The sequence below is a fragment of the Pan troglodytes genome, chromosome 23, assembly GCF_028858775.2.
Source record: "Pan troglodytes isolate AG18354 chromosome 23, NHGRI_mPanTro3-v2.0_pri, whole genome shotgun sequence".
Lineage (NCBI taxonomy): Eukaryota > Metazoa > Chordata > Mammalia > Primates > Hominidae > Pan > Pan troglodytes.
In genome coordinates, this window is record NC_086016.1 from 38,767,801 (window position 1) to 38,789,824 (window position 22,024).

Genomic DNA, 22,024 nt, shown 5'->3' on the forward strand with positions numbered 1-22,024 from the left:
ACTGTTCTGCCAGTGACAGGAACCACCTCCAGGGAGGTCTGGCATCTGGCTAGCCAGGAGCAAGCAGCAGAACGGACTCTGTCAGAATAAGAGGGCCATCAGCCCCATCTCAGCCTTGGGACAGGTTCTGAGCTGGGCATTTCAGCTGTGGGAAACCGTAAGCAAACGCTGGGCCAGGCCCTTTCAATACCCACTGCGGGCTTCGCTTTTGCAGTGGGAGGCCCTTTAAGGAGCCGGTGCACCCTGCCGCGCAGTGGGCAGGACCACCCCCTCGAGCAAGGCGACGTCCCGAAGCACCAGCCTCACAGAAGGGAGGGCCAGGGTCCCAAGTGGGGCTCCCGGCTGCCCTGGAACCGGCAGTGACGCAGTGGCCAAAGTGTACAGTGGAACTAGGGCCACCCAGGCCAAGAGTGGAAGGAGCTGCTGCTTCGACATTTTCTCCTAATTTTATTTAAAGCCATCATTATATATTAAAAGAGCAGAGGTAATTCTGTCTTCTCCGGTTGTGCAGCACGATCTGCTCCAGCTCGTCACGCCAGGGCCCGGAAAACCTCCACCTTCTCCCGGTACAGCTGGTGGAACTGCTTGGCAAGGCAGTGGAAAGGGGCTTCGAAGTTTTCCATCTCTTTCTGGAAAGACAGTTTTAAAAGTTGGCTGTGTTCTTTTAGAAGGGTCAGAGGGCCAGCTCTCACTCAATGCTTCCCTCATTCGGGGGCTACCTACTTTCCACCTCATTTCATCTTCACGCCCTTCGAGGTAGCCACTTTCATGGATGCCAGTTTTACAAGAAGGAAACTCAGATGGAGTCAGGTAACTCAGAGATGAAGGTACCTTGCAGGAAGCCCCACACCTTGTGAATGGTGGAGCTGGGGCCTGAACCCATGTCTGTTTCTACAAAGCCTGTGCTTTTAGTTGCAGTCACTGTACGTGTGACGAGATGTGAAAATGACACCTTTCCTCGCTTAGTTTTGACTGAGGCTCCAAAGGCCAAAGCAAAATACCAAGCAACCTGGAGCCCCCCATCCCGAAGAAGAGCTAGACAGCATGGGGCACCCTCTTCCTAGGCTGGTGCTGGACCCAGGCCTGGGAGGAATCGAGGTGAGGTGGTAGCTGGGCAAGCCAGGAGAGGGCTACCAATGAGACGGCCTCGCTGCCTCCTTTGTCAAACTAGACGGCTGCAGCAGCACTTCCCTGAACCAGCGGGGGCCAAGTGGAGCCAGCCAGGTGCTGTCTTAAGGGGGCTCGGCTGGGACCGCCTCCAGGAGGGTGACGGGTCCCAATAAGAATGAACAGCCAGGAACTGGGGCTGCAGGAGGAGTGAGGGGGGACCACCTGTGAGAAGCAGCCTGCAGGTGAGACAGCGCCACTGATGGGGTGGGTGGGGAGGGGCATCTCAGAGGCGCCCATGGGGCACCAGCCGGATCCACCCAGCAGGTGTGGAGTGGGCCACGACAGACCCCAGCAAACACGCTGCACTCCTGGCTCCGGTCTCTCCCTCCCAAAGACTGTGAGAGGAGGTGCGGCTTTAAATCAAGTTCAGAATTTTGACAATCACCCAGGGCTGGGCACTTTAATACCTGAAATCGTGAATATCTTTGTGACTAAAGGAGCCCAAAAGAATTTTTGTTACCTGAGAGAGAAAAGAGAAGTTCAGGAACTTGCCCTAGATTTTATCTAAGCGGTGGAAAAAACGGGCCCCTCCAGGGTGCACAGGGACAGGCTGGAGGGGAAAGGAAATGGCGCCCTCTCTCTTAACAGCCACTCTCACTCTGTGGGTGCACATGTGCATTCAAAAACTGTCTCAGAAAAAAGTTGGCAGAAAAAGGAATGTACTACTTTCAAGACAGCAGCTCAAGCTATGAATGCACTAAGAACCTGTTTTGAGACGATCCCTGGCAGCTGGCAAAAGTGCAACCTTGAGAAGAGGCCGTGAAATATCCCCAGCGAAACAGAAGGATTTCCAAACTGAAGAACGTTGCAGAAGGCATCAAGCGCGGTGCCTTCGCTTCACAGATGAGTAGTTTGGGGCCCAGTGGGTGAAGCGGCCCAGCTGGTTGGTGCAGAGCCCAGGCCAGCATCCAGATTCTCTGATTTGGGAAGAGCTACCTTTCCTCGAGGCCAGCTGGGATGTGCGAAGGAAACCAGGTCCCGTGGAGAAAGTTACCTGGACTTTCTAGCAAGGGAAAGCCTAAGCAAAGAAAACAGTTGGCCAAGAGGAAAGACAGTGGTGGCAATGCTGAGAGAGTGCCGAGGAAAGAGTGGAGAGTTTGTAGCCAAGACGAACATTTATAGTAAGCTCCCAACAGCCAAGGACTTGAAAGCCATCACCCTCCAGCTGGACACGAGAGCAAGAATTCAGTACATCCTGCCGGGCCCTGCTAGTTGTGCAGAGCACAAGGTCCTAGGCAAGCCAGTGTCGGGGTAAAACACTGCTTCCGTCGAAAGTAGAGTTAAGAATGGAATGGAAAAAGACGGAGGCCTGCATAGCGCACGCACGGGGATTTCAAAATGGATTCGAAAACACTCCACAATGCAATCTTGGGAGATCACAACATAAAAAGGAAGGAATTCAATGCAGGTGAGCCTCAATAGACACCACGGCGTGCTTCTGAAATAGATGAAAATTGAACTGTTTTCCAAATACTTTGAGAGGGTTACCAATGACAGGAATCCTTTCGTCTGATCACTAATCATCATCTCGCTTACACAGTCAGGACAGCTGTGAAGTAGGTCGGCTTAGGGGGATTCTCAGGGCAGGTTCAGGCTAGTGTTCAGTCTGGCCTTGAATTGTGTTCTGCAGAGTCCCACAGCAGGCTCCACAGGAGGCCAGGGTACCCCTTCTAGAAAACCCAAGTTTTCCAGCTGGACAGGCCTGACTCCTAGTCCTGTTTCTAGCCCTCGTTTAACTATGCCACCAGGGCAAGCTACACAACCTTTCTGAGTCTGTCATCTATACAACACAGGAGTGTTACCTTGTAGGGCTGTTATGAAGCCTAAACAAATAATGTGTGCAAAACACCTAGCACACAGTAGGCCCTCATCAGATGTTACTTCCCCACTCCTCGCTTGCCTGGGAGGGCAGTGATCAGCGCGGATTGTTCTTGCACTTGTTTGTAGGGACCTCCTTTGGGTCGGCAGGATGGTCACTGCGGTGTTTAGGCAGAAGAGAGGAGGAGATGAGCTTGGTGTCAGGCCTTGGCTGCGTCTGAAGCTGCGTTTGGTTATATTTCCTTTTTAATTACAGCTTTCTTAACCGAGCTGCCAGTAGTGCTTCTGTGAGCCTCAACTCAGGGGGGACTAGTTAACTTGCACAGATAATAGCAAGTGCTTACTGCAGCCTCTTCAAGCGTAGTTTACACCCACCCACTTCAACACCTCAACAGAGTTTAACCCGTAGCCCACTGGCCTTTGATGACTCATGTTTTGGAGGTTGGGGTGGGTTTTAATTTCTGAGTTCTATCAAGCGTTCTAGGGAATATGGAATATTGGGGTGCAGGGACAATTTCACAAATGAATGGAGGAAGGGAGAACACTGAAATCCTGTTTGCTAGGGCACTACCGCCTACTGCTTTGCACAAAGCGGTGCTGCAGGAAAGATGGCAAACCCTCTATACAGGACAAGCTGATTTGGACTTCATTAATTTAGCATTTGTGATAACTGGAGCAGAGGCAAGGGTGATATTTATCTCTGCACAAGCCATGAATACAAGCATTTAGTAAGTAATAACAGTATAAACAAGATTCTAGGGGCAATATTTATACTTTAAGAAAGCTAACATCTACTGAGTGTTTACCGGACGCCAGACTCTGTGATCCGTGTTTTATATGTGACATATTACTTGATTCTCATATTTATTACTCGATAAGGGATATATTTTATGATCCTCATTTTACAAGCCTGAGCCACCAACAGGTGAAATAACATGTCCAGGTTCCCACGGCAAGTTCTGCCACTCACCATGGGAGGTCAGAGTGCCTGCCTTTACTGCTGTACTTTCCCTAAGGAAGCATGCTACTTTGGGGGCGTTTTGTAAGCTCGGACAGCACCGGTCAAGGTTCCTAGATGCAATAGCGGAAGTGCCTAGAGCCAAAGTCAAGCTGGAGCAGAAGATGACCTCCAGAACATTAACCAGCCCATGACTCAATTCTGAGGGCCACAGAATCAGGTCTAAAGGCCACAAGGTGAGGTCCACGTTACGACCATGACTGTGCCAGGCCTGGTGATCTCCCCAGCTAGCAACCCTGGCGAGGGGCAGGGCAACCAACACTCGGGCCCCTGCTGGCTCTGAGATGGATGTTCAGGGCCACACCTGTTCCTAGAGGGCAGATCATCACTTCATGCCCTTCCTAGTGGAGTCTCACGTGAGGGGTCTGATTGGTGCAGCCTGGGTCACATGGCTGCATCTTGGCCTCAAGGAGGATGGGACTTTAAAACTCCCAAACACAGGAAGCAGGTTCCTCAGTGCTGGACAGCTAAAATCATGATACATTAGGTTGGTGCAAAAGTAATTGCAGTTTTTGCCAGGAAAAGTGTACTGAAGATGCTGACAACAAATCACTTGCTTTTTGTAATGAGGTCTTCTGCTCTTTTAACTGGCAGGCACTTTATGGCCTGGAGTCACCCTGGGGCTGCAGCAAGGTGAGGATGGGTGGCACCGATGGGAATTAGAGGCCATGAGTCCTAATCCTGGCTCCACCCTTCGCTAATCATGGGACTTTGGACAAGTCACTTGAGCTCCTCAAAACTGGAATGGGAACTGTGGGGCCAACTTCTGGTTCACAGGACTTGTTGTGAGGGCCACATGAAACAATGTTCCAACAACATCTGAACCCAGAATACTGCATGCAAACGTCGAGGGTCATGATCACCGCACACAAAGCACTTGTATTTCTTACTAGTTGAGATACACCTTTTCCCAGGGTTGGCTGGGTGATCTGCTTTCCTGTTATGTCTGAGCAGCTACTGCTATACTGAGAAGAGATCTTGGGTAAGAATGTAAACATCAGTTCCAAATGAGACTCTGCATATGGTGGAATAACAGCTCCCTGCACGTGAGGTCATGTGCAAGACCGCTGCCAGCAGAGGCCCACTCCAGACTTGGCAACGAGGCAAGTGGAAATACTCACCACGGATGTTTCAAAACATTCCAGGCCCTGGCCCAGCGCCCATGCCCGGGCCTCAGCTGAGTCCACTGCTCGTCTGCCGGCCAGGTCTGTCTTGTTCCCAACTAAAACACCTACTCAGAAGAAACAACCAAAATATGGCACTTCACTGTCACAGTCTGGAAGGACAGCGGGCGAGATGAGAGCACTATTTTTGAGGGGTGCAAAGCATCCTCTGAGAGCTGCCTGACTCGAGGTGGTGAGCCCCCACAGGGAAAGCCGGGGGTCTCTTGTGATGGCCCCAAGGGCCACAGAGAGACAGGTGGGCTTGGCTTTTCATGCACAGCTTCTGCTAGATCTTTTTCTAGACCTCAAGTGTATCTGTCTCCCTTGCCTCCTTAAAGGGCTGCAAACGCCTGAAGGCGAGGGCCAAATTTATGTGAGCCTTTGTAATAATTCTGAGCACACGGAGCAAACTGTAAACTGGTCATTAATAGTAATCTAAGGACTCGGCTCGGAGTCAGGGATTCAGAGGTAATTTAGTTCAGCTCCCAGCTGCATCAGCTGCAGCTAATTTTTGAGCCTGTCTCTGGAGATCACTTTCCCCGGTCTATAATGAGGAGAATTTGTTGATCTCACATAGGGACGAAAAATAAACTGATTTAAAGCATTCAGAAGTGACAACAGGACTTGAATGTTTACTTGTACCCCATATACAAGAGAAAATTAGGAACTCTTCCCTGGGGTTAGCTTTCTGGAATTAACAACTGATATTACAGCACCCTCCCGTTATTGAGTCTCCCCACAGCCCTGCCAGGTGCGTGTCCTCATTCCCGTTTCCTAGACTGGGAGAGGTGTGTGTGGTGACTCACCGAGGTTGGCATGGCTGCTAAGCGGCAGGGCCAGTGTATGCCTTAGGCCATCAAAGTCCAAGCCCAGGGCCCCTTCTCCACCCACAGCTACCTCTGCAATGCCCTTGTGCTCTTGAACCGAAGGACAGAGATGCCGCTGGGAAACATGGGTGTCTGCAGCCCGTACCTGGGAGAGAGATGCCTGGAGCCTGTGACCGAGCCTTCTCCAGCCACTTGCTGCAGTTGTTGAAGGATTCTTCATTGGTCACATCATAGACGAGACATAAGACATTGGGACTCTCCCACTGTGCAAGAGGGACAGGATGAGTATGGGTCAGTAACAGGAAAAGTGACTTCAAGGCTGGGAGACAATTTGGCCTTCCAAGGGAAAGGGTATGGGGAGCAGAGGGAAACAAGAAACGAAAACAGCCACACCCACAGATGTCCAACAATTTCCCCAAAGGAATGAACGGAGGGCCACGTTCAGTGGCAGGAGGCAGGGCTGGGGCGGTGCCGCCAAGGACGAGAGCTCTTGTCTGGGCCAGGCTCTGCTGGGCACTTCCGTGCCTCACTGTGAAACCTCCCAACTCAGTAGAGTGTCTGAATATTCCCACTTTGTAGCTGAAGAAACCAAATTCAGGGAGGGTAAGTGACTTGTCCAGGCCTGACAGGCTTTAAAAACAAAGACAACGATGACAGAGATGGGGGACGACTGAGTTCTTCTCTACCCAACAATCTGCTTTCACCTGCAGCTGGCCTCATTCATTCATTCTCCACTCATTCTTATCAAGAGCCCACCACCATGCAAGTTACATTTTTGTGCTTTGCAGCCCTGAAAGAAGATTCTTTCTTCATTAGCCAGCCTGGGAAGCTTGTTTGCTTGCATCTTCTTAATAAGGGCTGGCTTGTTAAAATGCAGAGGGCACTTTCTGCTTCTCTTGCCATCTCTGCATCAGCCTAATCCAAACCACACTGACAACTGGACAGGGCTCCATGACCCAATTAAGAGCCAAGGCTACACTCTCAGGGGCTGTCGCCTTCAGGGGCTGCTCAGAGTCCTGGGATGTCCTGCTGCCTGCCCCTGGATGTAGAATGGCCCTGTACAGGCTGTGGGTGCGCGCCCTGGTGCTCGTGACTCTTGGCCATGCCCTGGTTTCTGGATCCCCCAACCTCGCACAATTAGGACCTGGTTTATTTCCGGGGTGCCAGTAACCTCCCAGGGTACAGAAGAGAATCCTTTTCCCTCCAGATTGGATTCCCTTTCAGATCCTTGGAAGGCCAGCCCAGAGTCCACTCTGGAGGGCTCCTCCTCACCCTACAAGGCTGTGCTGGCTTCTGGCAGTGTCAGGGATGGGAGGACCGTGGACTAAACTGATGAACCCTTCACTCCACAGATTAACTCTTGAACTCCTGCTAGAACACATTGAGCTCTGTTACATGCACGCAGGAGACACTTCAGCGTGGTTTTTACTCAAGAAACCCTCCTTCTTCCAGGCTTCAGTGAGGGGGTCCTGGAGAGGCCTGGCATCACGCTAAAGCCAGAGCAGGTGAACCAGGAGTCAGGGCTGGCTGGAGGGGAGGGTGTGAGCTGACGGGTGGCACATGGCCTGGATTTGCCCAAATACATCTTCCCTTCTGCTGGGCATGGCAGCCCCAGTGCCAGGCCATGCACACAGTAGGCAATTGGGGTGAACGTCGTGAACCGACGCATGAAGCCAACCCTGTATGAAATCACTATCATTAGATCTACTTCTCTTAGGCAACAAAAAAAAAGGGGCAGAAAACTGTTCCCATTAAAATGTGGCTGTTCTTGGAAAGGCAGGGGAGGGCTCTGGAGAACTCAAACCTTCTAATTAGCTCACTGGCCCAGATTAGTGAGACTGTTACCGTGGAAGGTACAGCAAGTGGATCCTGTGAGGCTGGTGGGATGGGGGTGGATGGGGCATGGTGAGGCCTGGGCAGCAGCAGGGGCATGTTCCAGAGCAAACCCCAGTGGAACGGCAGAAAGTGAGCCTCGTTATAGGCTGAGGCCTCTACAGCACTTCCCAGAGGGCGAGGAGGCAGTCTGTACTGTCTTGGGAGGTAGGGGACACCATTTGAAAGGACAGTGTTGCTCTAAAGAAGGGAGGCCTCACAGGGGGAGGGCTGCAAGGACCGAGCCACAGGGCTCTTGGCCCATTGGATCCTGGGCACCCCAGAGCTGGGGCCCGGGCAGTCACACGCATCAGCCACTCCTTCTTGCCAAGTAGCCATGAGTCCTGGGCTGGGAGGAATGCCCCTTAAAGAGTAATGCCATGGGAGCTTCCCAACAGCACAGTGCAAGGAAACTGCTGTGTGAGCACTGTCAGGGGTAAACGTTTTGGCAGGAGGTGGTGACAGTCAGGAAAAAGACCACGTGCTACTTGCCAATTTATCCAGCATTTCCGAAAACAGCTCCTTGCCAGCAGAGTCAAAAATGAAGAGTTCCTACAATCAGAAAAGCAAGAAAAGTCTCCACGTGGAAAAACCACAAGCTACGAGTCACTGGTATCACTCTCAACTCACACTGGACTTGTCTTAGGGGTGAAATACAGGCACCCACATCTTCACACATGCTCTGTCTTTTCTCCCAGGCACGAGAGAAGATGAAGGGGAAAGGAGCGAACTCCAGAGTCTTAGAGAGGCAGTACGACGGGTTCTCGCACCAACCAGCACTTCCTGTGTGGAGTCTCACCTCTTGTAACCCTGAGTGCAAAAATACCAGGAACAAGCTGACTTCCCACCTGGCAGAACAGAATGCTAAACAGGCCGGCGAGTGCTCTGGTTTCCAAAAGGTCATTCTGCACTTTGTTAACCAAATTCATTTTCAAATCTTAGAACAATTCTTTCTAAAAGAGGTCACTGAGTAGGCCTGGGGAAGGTGTTTAAAGTAGGACATTCTGTCACGCTTCTGGGATGGCTAAGGTGTGATGCAGACAGAGGGTGCAGGATGACCCTTCCTGCCCTGTCCAAACCTTCCCCAGCCCATGTGAGGGCCCCCAGGGCTGGTCCTCTAGGAAATCACCCCTCGGCTCCCCCACAAGCTCCCTCCTGGCACTGGGTATTTCCTGGCTGGCCTCTGATCCCCGGCATACACCGTCTAAACATCAGTACCATTGTCTGTTTTGCATATTGGTTACCTGGGAACTCACCTTTCTCTTCATCAGAAGTACTTATACTTTTTTTTTTTTTTTCTCGCAGACCTCTTTAGGAATCTGGTGAAAGCTACAAACCCTCTCTCTAGAGAAGCACACACAAACATAAATCTTGCAATTCACTTTCAAGAGCCCCAGGTTCCCATAAAGAGACTCAAGAACCTTGATAGTAGAGAACAAGTTCTTCAAGGGCCAGGCCCATCTCCTAGTCCTCCTTCCTTCCTTCCTGCTGCACCTCCTCAGTCCCTCCCTTGAATGCTTCCTGATTCTATTCCGAAATGCTCAGCCAAGTCTAGACCACAGCCTTGCACTGCATCTCTCCTAGGGAGGATGGTGTGACCACAGAGACCCTGGGCCCAGCTGGGGGAGCCCTGAGTTCCCTTGGGTAAAGGCATCACTCACCACACTGTCTCCCGTGTCAGGAACTGGCACTGTCTTCACCACCAAATCCATTCCTGTTGTCTGCCGAGGGACACCAAGAATGTTAGCATTGAGGGCCCCCAAAGGGAAAGCATGTTACAGGAGGACACACAAGCACCCCGATCCCAGGAGGGCTATCTCCAGTGGAAGGGTTTGTTCTGGACTCATTCTTGTGAGAAGCAGCTCAGCATGCAGAAGTCAGAGGGGACCAACTAGTCCTCTCCACCTCCCTGCCCTGACGTGAGCTGCTACACGTGGTGGCCAAGTTGCTTGTGGCCATTCTGCTCTGTAGCCGACCTCTCACCCTGGGCTAGTGGAAAAAACGATCTCCATGTGGCCCTCTGAGCAGCCTTTCATCAGCTGTCTTAAGGCTTCCCTCAAGGAACTTCGCAGTCACTCATCATGGTGAACCGAGCACTTCTCTTTAAGCTGTGGCCAGGTCTTGACACCCCAGCTCACCAGGGTGTAGCTTTTCTGGAAATGGGCTCCATCACTGCGGAAGATCTGTGCCAGGGCGGTCTTGCCCACTGCTGGGTCTCCTGTGAGATCAGAAAAGAAGAAAAAGAACGCCTTAGTTCTCATCTGACTTGAGAATCTCCCGCTGCAGAACATTAGTCTAGAAACCAAAAACTTCAATGAGTTTTGAGAGATGTACTTGCCTCTCACGGGAACTTGTTCTGAGGCCGCGGGCAGGGCACAGGTCCATGAGACTGATCTGCAAACCTCACAACAGCCAGAGCACATTTCTGCACGGCTAAGCCTTTTATCCACAGGAACTGACCCAGAAGGTAACAGAGCTTACAGAGGGCTTTGGGGCCCTGGAAACGGAACTGACGCTCTTCCACTGAAACACGCCCTATGGGGAAAAGCTGTCACTTCCAAACTGGAGTTTACTTTGAAGTCTTGAAGGTAAAGAAGTGTGACTGGCACTGACAGGCAGACTCACCTGTCCAACTGACCCAACCTGGGTTGACAGCTTCCACCTGAATACTTTTTTGTGTGGGGGGTCAGGGGTGGAAGGGTCTCTGCATTTGTGGGAAGCAAGAAGTCTGAGGCTATGTTCATCATTCTGAAATCTCTTTCCAAATGCTATGCTCCATCTCCATCACAGAATACCTCTCTGTGACCCAAGGATTCATCCTCTCAGGGGCCTCTCCACCAATTCTATCTGCAATAGCAGTCACCTCCTCCAAGCTCATCTCTCACCTACTGGCTTTATCTCCCTCTCCTCTGCTGGTCAACAGCCCCAGAAACTGGTCCCTCAGAACTAAAGGTTTATGTCGCAGTTTTCAGTCTGAGACCTGAGCCTTTCACAAGACTGCTGGGAGCCATTTAATCGAGCGCTCCTCCCGTGCCCATCACGGGTGCTGGAAGCTCTCCCTGCCCATCTTTAATTCCCTTTGCCCTCCCCATTTTCCCTCTCATGGCTCTGCTGAGCCTCCTTTGATGCTGATTGTTTCCATTTGCAGCCTCTTTTTCTCCTGAGTCTTATGTGGACTTGCACTCCACCGTCCAGGTCCTGGCAGAACACGTGCTTTCTGCTTCTCATCCTCTGGATCCTTAGCAAAATCAGCACCGCACTCCGCGGCTTCCAACTCACATCACTTGGTACCATCTCTTCACCTTTGCTTCCCATTTTACAGTCGGCTTCAACACTCCTTTCCTCGACTTCTCAGCAGTCTGCCACTGTTCACTTTTCAGTTTTGACTTTTCCCACCTATAATTTTCTCTTGTAAGACAATTATTTCAACGCTTGTGGCATTTCATTTTATGTGAACTCCTCCAGGTTTGAGTGAGCTATTCAGGTCCTGCTTTTCTATTTGTCATCACTCCTTAGAAGGGAACCAGTATGTGCTGAGCCCCACTCATGGACCTGTTCACACAATCCCATTCATTCCTTCCCCGCCAAGGTATCACTAACCTCACCTGACAGATGAAGAGACTGAGGCTCAGAGAGGCAGGGTAACTCGCCCAGGATTCCAACCTCACGCTCTTCCCAGGCCCTGCTCCTCTCCTAGAGCTCAGGGACCACTTCTGACACTTTTCTTGTTTTGAGATGGAGTCTCTGTCACGCAGGCTGAAGTACAGTGGTGCGATCTAGGCTCGCTGCAACCTCCGCCTCCCGGGTTCAAGTGATTCTCCTGCCTTAGCCTCCCGAGTAGCTGGGACTACAGGTGCACGCCACCATGCCCAGCTAATGTTTGTATTTTTAGTAGAGACGGGGTTTCACCATGTTGGCCAGCCTGATCACAAACTCTTGACCTCAGGTGATCTGCCTGCCTCTGCCTGCCAAAGTGCTGGGATTACAGAAGTGAGTTCTGACCCATTTTTAATGCTGTCCCTCCAGGCCCTCCTCACAGCCTTCCATGACATCTGGGGCAACCACAGCCTAGACTGTCATGGGGTACCCACCCATCTCGGAGCAAACAGAGCGCATCGCTTTCCTTCCTAAGGCCCTGACTGTGCCCGCCCTCCCGACTTCAGCTCTGCTCCTGAATTCAGCTGGAAGTCGGCTCCTCCTGCTTATGAGATTCCCCACAGATTTGTTCTGGTTAATTTCATAAATCTTTCCTCTGACTGTCAGTCAGAGTCACTAACACTTACAGGAAACCGCCTGTGTTGGCTATGAGGGCTCAGAAGCACAGGGAGGTGAAATAACTGATAAACACATTTGCAGAGCAACAGGATGACAAGTGCAAATTCAAATAGCACAAACTGAGAAGCAAGGCGTCTGGGGAGCATCGAGAAAAGAAATGAATGAGAGGATTCATTGGGGAGGGAGGCTTCCCTAGGGGCAAGGGCTGGGCCTGGGGGCGACAGCAGGCAGGGCGCTGCAGGACAGAGAGGATGACGTCTGCAAGGGCACGATGCGAGATCACCTGTGACCTCACAGTTGCCAAGGCTGATGGCCTTTTCTTGGTTCTCATCCTCCTTGACGTCTCTGAAGGATGTGAGTCAGCCTGAAGTGACCCCTTCCTTCCCGAGTCCTGTCCCCGTGGCCTCAGTGACCCTGCCCTGGCCTGGTTCTCCTGCCATCTGCCTGCCCCTCTGCCCCCCGAGTGTGGGCATTCCCATGGGCCTGTCATCGGTGGCGCTCTGCTCCCAGTCCACTCCGTCCCACTGACTCTCGTCACCTTGACAGAAGGCAGGATCTCCCTCCCAAGCTTTGTCTGTATATCCAAAAACCCGTGTGCGTTGCCACTAGAATGAAGGACCTTCCTCCAACCTCAGTCTGTCTACAGCCAAGCTCCGTCATGCCCCGGTCCTGAGTGGGCTGCCCCCATCACCCAAGCTTTCTGTTTGTGATGCCACCGTGTGTTTTCATCGTCCCCAGATTCAACGGGTCACCTCTGACTGCTCTTCCTCCTTCCTCCCGTCTTCAGGCAGCCTCCCTTGCATTCCTCACATCCTTGGCTGAGTCTCAGCCCACCTCTGCTTGGCCCTCCCTGCTGACCCCGCCCCAGTTAGCTCAGCCTCACTGCTGGGTTTCTATCTCAGCCCCAAGCCCATCCTTCCACAGTGTGCAAGGGAGGGGCCTCTGCAGACACATTTCTCCCTTGCTAGGAGCTTCCTGTTAGGCTCTGCCAATGGGAGTTCTGGAAGAAGAAGGGAAGGCTGGAGTCGGGGGAGAGGACACTGCTCTTCCCGCCTGCTTCTCCTTTTTCTTAGTACTACCCTAGCAATGGCCTGCACCCCAGCAGCACTAACTGCTTCCTGTCTTGGGGTGTGTGTGTGTGTGTGTGTGTGTTTCCCTACCCCCAGACCAGCTTATTGTTGCCCCCAGAGGAAACAGCGCCAGCGGGCAGTGACCTCTTCTCAGAGATCCACACCTTGGCTCCCAAGGCCCCTCCTCCCTGCTTCTGGGCTGAGAGCCCCACATGCTTCCCTCTGCTTCCCCAGCCCGAGAGGTGGTGCTCCTTCCTGCAGTTACTACCCGTGCTGCCTCAGTCTCCCCCTTTTCCTCTTCCAGTCCTCTAGCACCGGTGTCATTCACATCCTACTGAAATCCTCACTGTTGAAATGCCGAGTAGAGTTGCTGGTTTTTGCCTGGCCCCTGACTTATGTAGTCCTTGGTACCAGGAGTGGTCTTAAAACATGGACCCTCCAGGATGGTTTGGAACTGGTCTGGTGTGTCTTGCCCTGAACACAGGGCTGGGCTCCTCCCAGTGGGAAATGGGTCCTGGTGCTCTGTGGCATGTGCTGGGGTCACGCGGCAGGTGACTGGACTCCTGAGGTGCCGGGACCAGCCGGGCGGGGCCCCTTCCTCAGGGGTCCGGATCCCAGCTCCCTGGGTCTCTTCAAGCTTCTGACACCCCCAACCTCTGCCTGCCACTCTGTGTCATCTCAATGCTGCCTTCTTGCTTCCTCAGTTCTCCAACACTTGATGAAGCAATTCCATACATTAAAATTTCTCTGCTGAAATGACGACTGCGTTTTCTGTCTTCCCAACTGTGCCTTCAACACTTCTTTTGTCTTCTTTTTTCTCCCGGCTCTAATCCGCCCAGTGCGTGGCATCAACAGGTGGACCCCCATAACACAGTGCCTCCATCTTGGCAAACCTTCACACAAACCCCACTGAGGATTCCTTCATAGCCTACCCATCTCCACGGTCAGCCCTAACCCACCTTCCCACTCTCTCCCTAGTAATCCCTTACCCCAAATCTGGGCTCTGCATTCCTGTTCGCCCAGTCCCTGGAAATTCCTCAAGGCCACCTCCTTCCAGGTACCCCTAGACCAAATTCAAATCCTGTCCATTCTCTGCAAGGAAAGCTCAAAGAATACCCTTCCTGCACAGCCTCTGAAGGCCATCTCTCCCTCCTTCGTCTTTATCTGTGTGGCTGACGTGGATCGTTGCTCAGTGGTAGCGCACGATGTGATGTCAGAGCAACCCTCCCAGGAGGCTCTATTACCATCTCCATGTATATCAAGAGGCAGCATATTATGGTACTTAAGGGCACAGACTCTGGAGCCAGACTCCAGCTCCATCACTTTCTAGCTGTGTGAGTTTAAATCAGTTACTTAACCTCTCTGTGCCTCAGCTGCAACATGTATAACCTAAGATAATCATAGCACCTACCCCGCAGAATTGTTATGAGGATTTAATGAGTTAATATGTACAGTGCCTGGCATATATAAGTACTATTTAAGTGTTTTTTTTAAAAGTAAACAAAATACAGATCAATGTCAAATATTGTTTTCTTTCTTCTCCAGAACCAGAACAAGTAGCAGCTGTGCCTGGAGGCATTTCCCCGCATCTGGCACACAAAGGGCATTCGCTTTGTGTTCGCTGCGTTAGAACTTATCACACGCATCTTAGTTCTTCCTTGAGTGCAACTCATTCATGCTTGCAGGCCCACTGCACCTTGCACGGTGACTCTGACATAGTAGGTGCTCAGCGAGTATCTGTTCAATGCATAAACACTTGAACTGAACGTCAGGTCCTTCAATGACCAGTTATGTGAGAGAAAAAACAGAGTAACTCAGTTTAAACAGTAGGGCTGTGGGTCATGGATGGAAAAATAAAACCAATGGCATGTGTGTGGCGGGGGTGGGTGGAGAGGTGTCAGAGGGGGCTGATTTCTGGGCTGAGGTCTTTTGGTCCCTGGAAACTTCCAAGAGGAAATGCTGTGGAATCCCTGAAAAGAGGCTGCAGATTGAGGTGCAGGCTGGAGTTCAGGAGCCACTAACTAGGCAGTGGCTGCACTCAGGTGAAAGAACTACCCAAGGGAGTTAGGGGTAAAGAAGGGCACAAAGAGGCCGGGTACAGTGGGTGGCTCATGCCTGTAATCCCAGCACTTTGGGAGGCTGAGGCGGGTAGATCACTTGAGGTCTGGAGTTCAAGACCAGCCTGACCAACTGGTGAAACCCCATCTCTACCAAAAATACAAAAATTAACTGGGCATGGTGGCGTGTGCCTGTATCCCCGGCTGCTCGGGAGGCTGAGGCAGGGAATCATTTAAACCCAGGAGGCGGAAGTTGCAGTGAACTAAGGTTGTGCACCACTGCACTCCAGCCTGGGAGACAGAGTGAAATCACGCCTCAAAAAAAAAAGATCCGGGCGCAGTGACTCACGCCTGTAATCCCAGCACTTTGGGAGGCCGAGGCGGGTAGATCACCTGACGTCAGGAGTTCAAGACCAGCCTGGCTAACATGGTGAAACCCAGTCTCCACTAAAAAATACAAAAAATTAGCTGGGTATGGTGGTGGGCGCCTGTAATCCCAGCTACTTGGGAGGCTGAGGCAGGAGAATCGCTTGAACCCAGGAAGTGGAGGTTGCAGTGAGCTGAGACTGTGCCATTGCACTCCAGCTTAGGCAATGAGAGTGAAACTCCGTCTCAAAAAAAAAAAAAAAAAAAATAGAAGGACACAGAGGAGCACTGCTTGAGGACAGAGTAGCTTGGGCTAAAGCCCTGGAAATCAGATTGGGACCCAGGGTCTGGATCATACAGCTCTGCCACTTCCAGCTCTGTGACCCACGGCAAATGTTCTCATTTTTCTGGGCCCCAGTTGCCTCATCTGTAAATGAGGATGGCAATAATACCAATCCCACAGGGTTGCTATGAGGATTCAATGGGACCACCTGTATTGAGGGTCTAGCACAGAGCTGATGCACCCAAAGCGCCAGTAAGTTAGCTCCATGATGAAAACCGAATTTAAAAAGAACCCAGAGAGAAGCCCATTTAAAAAAAAAAAGTAACTTCAGAAAATAATGTTCCCACCTTATCCATAAGGAAATTAAAGCTCAAAAAGTGCTTCATCCAAGATGACACAGCCAATAAGAGGAACAGGCAAAATTACTTTTGTTACACAACACTGCCTCCTCTGGTGCTCTGGAAACTGGAGACTCTCCTGAGAACCATTAATTGATTTTGCTCCAGTATGATTCAGTTACTACTGTCAGTCATCTTTCTGTGTGACCCTTTCATTTTCAAATTATAAAAGCCATTAAAAATATTATCATTTATTCTCAGTCTGGAAGAGGGGAATTTTTTAAAACAGGAATCTCTTTTTCTCTATATAATTTCTCACCACTTCTTTCCTGAGCTGGCCAGGGAAGCCTGGAAAGGTCACAGGTTTCAACAGAAACACGAGTTAAGAGTTTTGGAGTTGGCTAGATCTAGGGGCTGAAATCCTGCATAGGGCCTTCACTAGGGGTTGATCTTGGCTGACATCTCTCAGTGCCTCAGTAAGATCAGAACAATCCAGTAGCTGGCCGGGCGCAATGGCTCATGCCTATAATCCCAGCACTTTGGGAGGCCGAGGTGGGTGGATCACCTGAAGTCAGGAGTTCGAGACCAGTCTGGCCAACATGGTGAAACCCCAGCTCTATTAAAAATACAAAAAAAATTAGCCGGGCATGGTGGCTTGCGCCTGTAATCCCAGCTACTTGGGAGGCTGAGGCAGGGGAATTGCTTGAACCAGGGAGGTGGAGGTTGCAGTGAGCCGAGATCGCGCCACTGCCCTCCAGCCTGGGCAACAGCGTGAGACTCCGTCTCAAAAAAAAAAAAAAAAGAAAAAGAAAAACAATCCAGTACCTAGCCCAGTGTGCTATGGTGAGACGATTACATGAAATATGTGTGCTTCACATGCAGTAAGCACTCAGTAACATGCATATGTGTTTCGCAGTCTATAATCCAAAATATTGTTTTTCTAAATGTGCAGACTGATACAAGGGGTACACTACAAATGTGCATGCCACATATTCACATATTCATCCATTCTAAAAGTATTTATTGAATACCTACTATGTTCCAGGCATTGTTCTGGGTGCTTGGGATGTATCAGTCAACAAAACAAAGATTCCTGCCTTTGGGAGACTCATTATTTATGCCCTTCTTGGAGTGGGGCAGCACAGTAACTTTGGGTCTTAAAGACAACACACAAGTGCCTTTTGCAAACTCTGGTCACTACACTCAGGTCACCGTTATCAGAGGGGGTGAGGTCGGGGGAAAAAATCCCATAGTAAAGACTACCAAAGTCACTGATGCCTAACTTTGGGGTACAGTATATGTTTAGCTGAAGCACTCAAGGTTTGCTTAAGTTTTGTTTGTTTTGTTTTGTTTTAACAAGTCTGCTTCTCCAGAGTTGTAACTAGTGATTTTTTAACGAGTCAGCTCAACTGGTGAAGGTGGTCTCAGAGTATGTGACAGGCAGCAGGGGGAAATCCACTGGAGCTGCGAAGTGCCCTGGAAGATCATTCTTCCACGCCTAACGTAATTTACTGTATCAGTAATTGCAGTAACTCGCCTTTGGGAGAGAGAAAGGAAAAGGTAGGCAATTTAGGTGAACAAAAGCTCTGGATGAATTATGAAGGCTGTGGACTCCAGAGACCACCGTATTCAAGCGCAAGTTTTCAGACTCACCTGCCAGGATGCATTTGGCTGCCAGCTTCACCATGGTAACCAACACTCCCGCGAGCCGTACCCAGAGGACAAGAGCGGCTGCTAGAGACGCGAGTGGGTGGGCTTCGGGCCCTGGGCTGGCCTGGGACGGGAAGGTGGGGAGGGGAGGGCTGATCTCAAGGGTCAGTGGCCGCGACGGGACTGGGGATGACCGAGCCCGGCCCTTCTGGGCTGGGGGCGGATATCGGGCGCTGGGGGCGGGTGGGCAGGGGAGGGCTCCAGGTGGGCCCGGCTCGAGGCCTGACACGGCAGTCTGAAAAGGTGCAAGCGAGCGGACACGGCCTGTGCTCCCCGCCCAGCCCCTCAGCACAGCCCTACCCAGAGGGTTCAAGGAAGGACGATCCGGCTCTCCTCCGATCACAAGTACCGGGCCGAATGCACTCTCCAAGCAACCATAGCCCACCTGCCCCGCCTCCTCCTCCTCCTCGCTGACCCTCGATTGGTTGCCGCCAAAAGCTCCCACCCTCAAGGTCTCACAAAAATCCAATGGGAGTAGAGAGCTGGGATAACAGCCTTTTCTTGAGATGCAATTCGTAGAGTTATCAGTTCTTCAAGTTCAGTCTGCTTGACGAGTGGTTGTAATTGACGTCAACCAGCTTTATATCCCGCCCCCGCTGAGCCTGAGAGTCCCGAGATAAAGAAGCCTCCACGTCAAGCAGTCAGAAGCGGTGACAAGAGAAGCTTTCTGATTGGTCAGAGTCTGGCTTGACCCATCTTCGGGAGGAATAGGGATTCGCCACTCCCGCTGTCCTTCTAGAAGTGGGTTCGCCTACAATGGGGCAGGTTGGGCTCTAGGCGGTCTGGAGCGGCGCCTGCGCAGTGGGCCAGGCCGCCGCTGTAGAGGTCGTTTTGACTTGCTCTGACTTCGGGCGGTTCTCGCGGCTTCCCCGGTTCCCAGGTTCTGCACAGCGCGGCTATTAAAGTGCATGGAGAAGTGCAGTCCTTGCCCCGCATCCCGCAGGGAAATCTCATTTTAAAAGCTCAAAGATGTAATGAGCGTTAAAATCTAAAATATGAAGGTGTTTTATTAAAGTGATGTTTGTGAACAAAGGGAGAACAAATACACTTTGATGGGGCTAAGCGGTGAGACTCGGAAACTTGAAGTCGTACTTTGCTCTTAGTCCATTTACTCTCTGCAAAAGGAGAATGCATCACTAACCTCGTTTGCCCGTCACCCAGGGAGGCTCTCTGTACGCGTTTACCGGGTTGGGGGTGCCTCTTGCACGTGGTTAGGGGGTCAGAGACCTAAATCCCTGGCTTGGACAAGTCACCTCATCCCTCAGCCTCAGGATGGGCCTAGGAGAACCTGCCTTGTGGGGTGGTTGTGGGGATGGAAGGAGAGAAACGTATGAGTGCCTGGGAGATAGTAGGTGCACACGTGATTGTGGGGTGGATGGGACAGCGGAAGCTTATCTGGACAGATTTGGTTTATCATCACTGTCACTGGTTGGCCGAATGTACCCCTTGTTCTTACTTTCTCAGGGCCCCTGGGATTCTGATGGCTGATGCTGAAGGGAAGAGCAGCCCCTTAGCAAAGGTGCCTGTGCGAAAGTTCCACATTCCCTCCAGACACCTAGAACATTCCACCTCTCCGCCACTCTGCATCTCAGAGTGGCTGCCAGCCTTGTGTGGGGGAATAAACATACACACTCTATGAATGACTGATGGTTTTAGCCCCGAATCCAGAGTAAATGCAAGTTGTCTGAGATGTTCTTTCCTTGGGATTCATTCCTGGCGCTATGGTAAAGGTCTGTTTCTCCTTCATTTCTTGTAACTGCTTTTCTTCTTTGGTGACATCACGTGAGTCTGTCTCAGACATCCAGGTCTGAGTGAGCAAAAAGCCTCTTTCTGATCTTCTGCCTTCCTCTTGCCAGCTCCCCTCCAGGCCAACCTGTTCACCATGAGTGACCCTGTTAATCCCTTAAAGGACCCCATTTGGTGAGTCACCCTCCCGAGGCAGCTCCATGTAGCTAAGACACAGACACACATCAGGGCAGCCTCCGAAGCCTTGGTTCCTTCATTTTGCGAGGTGGGTAATGACAGAGCCGGAGCATAGCCATCTTGGACAAGCACTGCCATTTTAAAGTTCTCCTTGATCAAAAACGGCCTAAATTCAACCCAAAGGGCATCAGCCTAATGGCTAATGTCAGAATGACCATAAACCACAAGTGACATCTCCAATCAGAAACATTCCAACCCTAAGATAAACCCGCCCCCCGACCAGAGACATGCAGCCCCAAGATAACCTCCCCTCTGGTCAGAGAGATGTCAGCCCCAACATAACCCACCCTCAGACCGGAGACATTCCAACCCCACAGTAAACTTCTCCTCCACACAGAAACATTCCAAGCCTGTGATAAGCTCTCTTGCCCTAAACCCTTAAATACTCTTAGTCTGTAAGAGAGAGCACTCCTGACTGAAATTGGCCAGAAGCCCCTCTCAGGTTTATGCTCCAAAATAAACCTGTATTTAACTGTTGAGCCACTTTTCATGTTTCTTGCCTCTTTCTTTAACTCTTGCAGGTAATAATCACACCTCCCTCCCAGGGCTGTTCTCTGTTCCCCACCCACTGTCTCCCTTTTGTTGCTGCTACTCTGTGTGATTTTAGTCAGCATTATCATAAGAGCATTGTAGAACTTTCTAGAGAGATGGTAAACACTTGTATGGTGAATTCTGTCCCCCTTCACCTCATGGACCCAAGGGCCTTCTATACATTTCTGTGACTGAAGGTAAGCTGAATGAGAGTCACTAGGTTTAAGGTGGTCAGAGAATTTTGGAGCCATGGGGGCTCCTGAGCAATTCGAGTTATCCCATTTCTGAGCAGCTCTAATAGTCACAGCTGGCCTATGTTGACCACAGACTTAAGGCTGGCCTTGTTCTAAGTGATTTTAGGGATTAATTAGTTTAATTTCACATTTACATTTGATATTCACAATAGCCATGTATCATCCCCATTTGATAGATAGGGAAACTAGGGCCCAAATGAGATTAAGTGAAACACCGAAGGTCACCTAGCTAGTGAGTAGCAGAGATGGATTTGAACTCCCTCTCACCCTTCCTAAAGAGCAAATACTTATTGAGTTCCTTGCTGTAATAACTTGCGTTGATTGAGCATTAGATGTGAGGCATCTGCTAAGCACTTCACATCCTCTCTCCTGTATGAAACCATGACCCTGGGAAGTGGAAACTCTCATTCATTTGAAGAAAGGAAAGAGCCACAGAGAGGCCAAGGTCATGCAACAAGTCAGCCAGATCCAGAACCAGCCTCAGATCTCTTGACTCTGGGGACCAACGTTTGTTTCTTTGTTTTCCCCCATTATCCAGCATAGTCTCTCCATTTTCATTAATTATCTTTTCTTGAGTGCCTACCATCAGCCAGGCATGGTGTTGGTTGCTGGATCCACTGAAGGGTGGGGATGACAGAGCCCCAGGCTTTACCTCTGGGTGAGATATCACGGCAATGTGGGAATACGGGCCCAGGGTTGCACACTTTTCTAGAGGAGCCAGGAATCTGGATTTTTGTGTGAAATCCCCTGACCTGTTAGTGTTGGCAATGAACTTAAATTTAAAACACTGTAGCTGCAGTAGAAACCTCTGTTGACCGGTTCAACCTGGGGGCTGCTCATCTACGATCTTTGGTAAAGAAAGGAAGACCAACATGTGGACAAGTCACTGTGCCACAGGTGGATATGGGACTCCCTATGTACACCTCGAGGAGCATTCCTAACCCTGGGTGGATGGAGAGGGAGTCGGGAAGGATATTCTGAAAGGAGAGCCTTGTAGGAATTTGCGAGGTGGACACAGGGGAAGGCAAATGCTGGGTGGATGGGTCAGCACATGCAAAGGCTCAGAGCTCTGGGAGGGCAGCAGATGGAACACACGGTGGAATGGCAAGACCCAGAGTAGAACCCTTGTTTGAGGAATTAATTCAACAAATATTCTGTTGAGTGCTTGCTAAGCACTAGGACGTAGAGGTGGACAGAACCATCTAGCCCTGTGGAGCGGCAGATGATCAAGCAATAATGATCTATGATTGCATGTAGTCAATGTTGAATAGGGGAGGATGTGGTGCAGA

At 50.9% G+C, this 22,024-nt stretch overlaps 1 protein-coding gene across 8 annotated transcripts; it reads right to left on the minus strand.

The window, feature by feature from the left end:
• Nucleotides 1–427: 427 nt before the first annotated feature.
• IFT27 (intraflagellar transport 27) lies at nt 428–18,385 on the minus strand. Of its 8 annotated transcripts, XR_010156093.1 has the most exons (9): nt 18,268–18,379; nt 17,911–18,031; nt 10,007–10,086; nt 9,530–9,589; nt 8,361–8,420; nt 6,142–6,259; nt 5,128–5,237; nt 3,071–3,146; nt 428–629 (listed from the first exon to the last, which is right to left on the minus strand). XR_010156093.1 is itself a non-coding variant. In XM_016939095.3 (8 exons), exons 2-8 carry the CDS (start codon nt 17,942–17,944, stop codon nt 531–533), a joined length of 561 nt encoding a protein of 186 aa, XP_016794584.1. In that variant the 5' UTR covers nt 17,945–18,031; nt 18,268–18,366; the 3' UTR covers nt 428–530. The 8 variants fall into 8 exon arrangements, 5 of the variants coding, with proteins under 5 accessions (XP_016794584.1, XP_016794583.1, XP_016794581.1 ...); XR_010156092.1 differs by having other exon boundaries at nt 17,911–18,384; XR_010156091.1 differs by lacking the exons at nt 17,911–18,031; nt 18,268–18,379 and adding an exon at nt 10,207–14,679.
• Between the last annotated feature and the right edge of the window lie 3,639 nt (nt 18,386–22,024).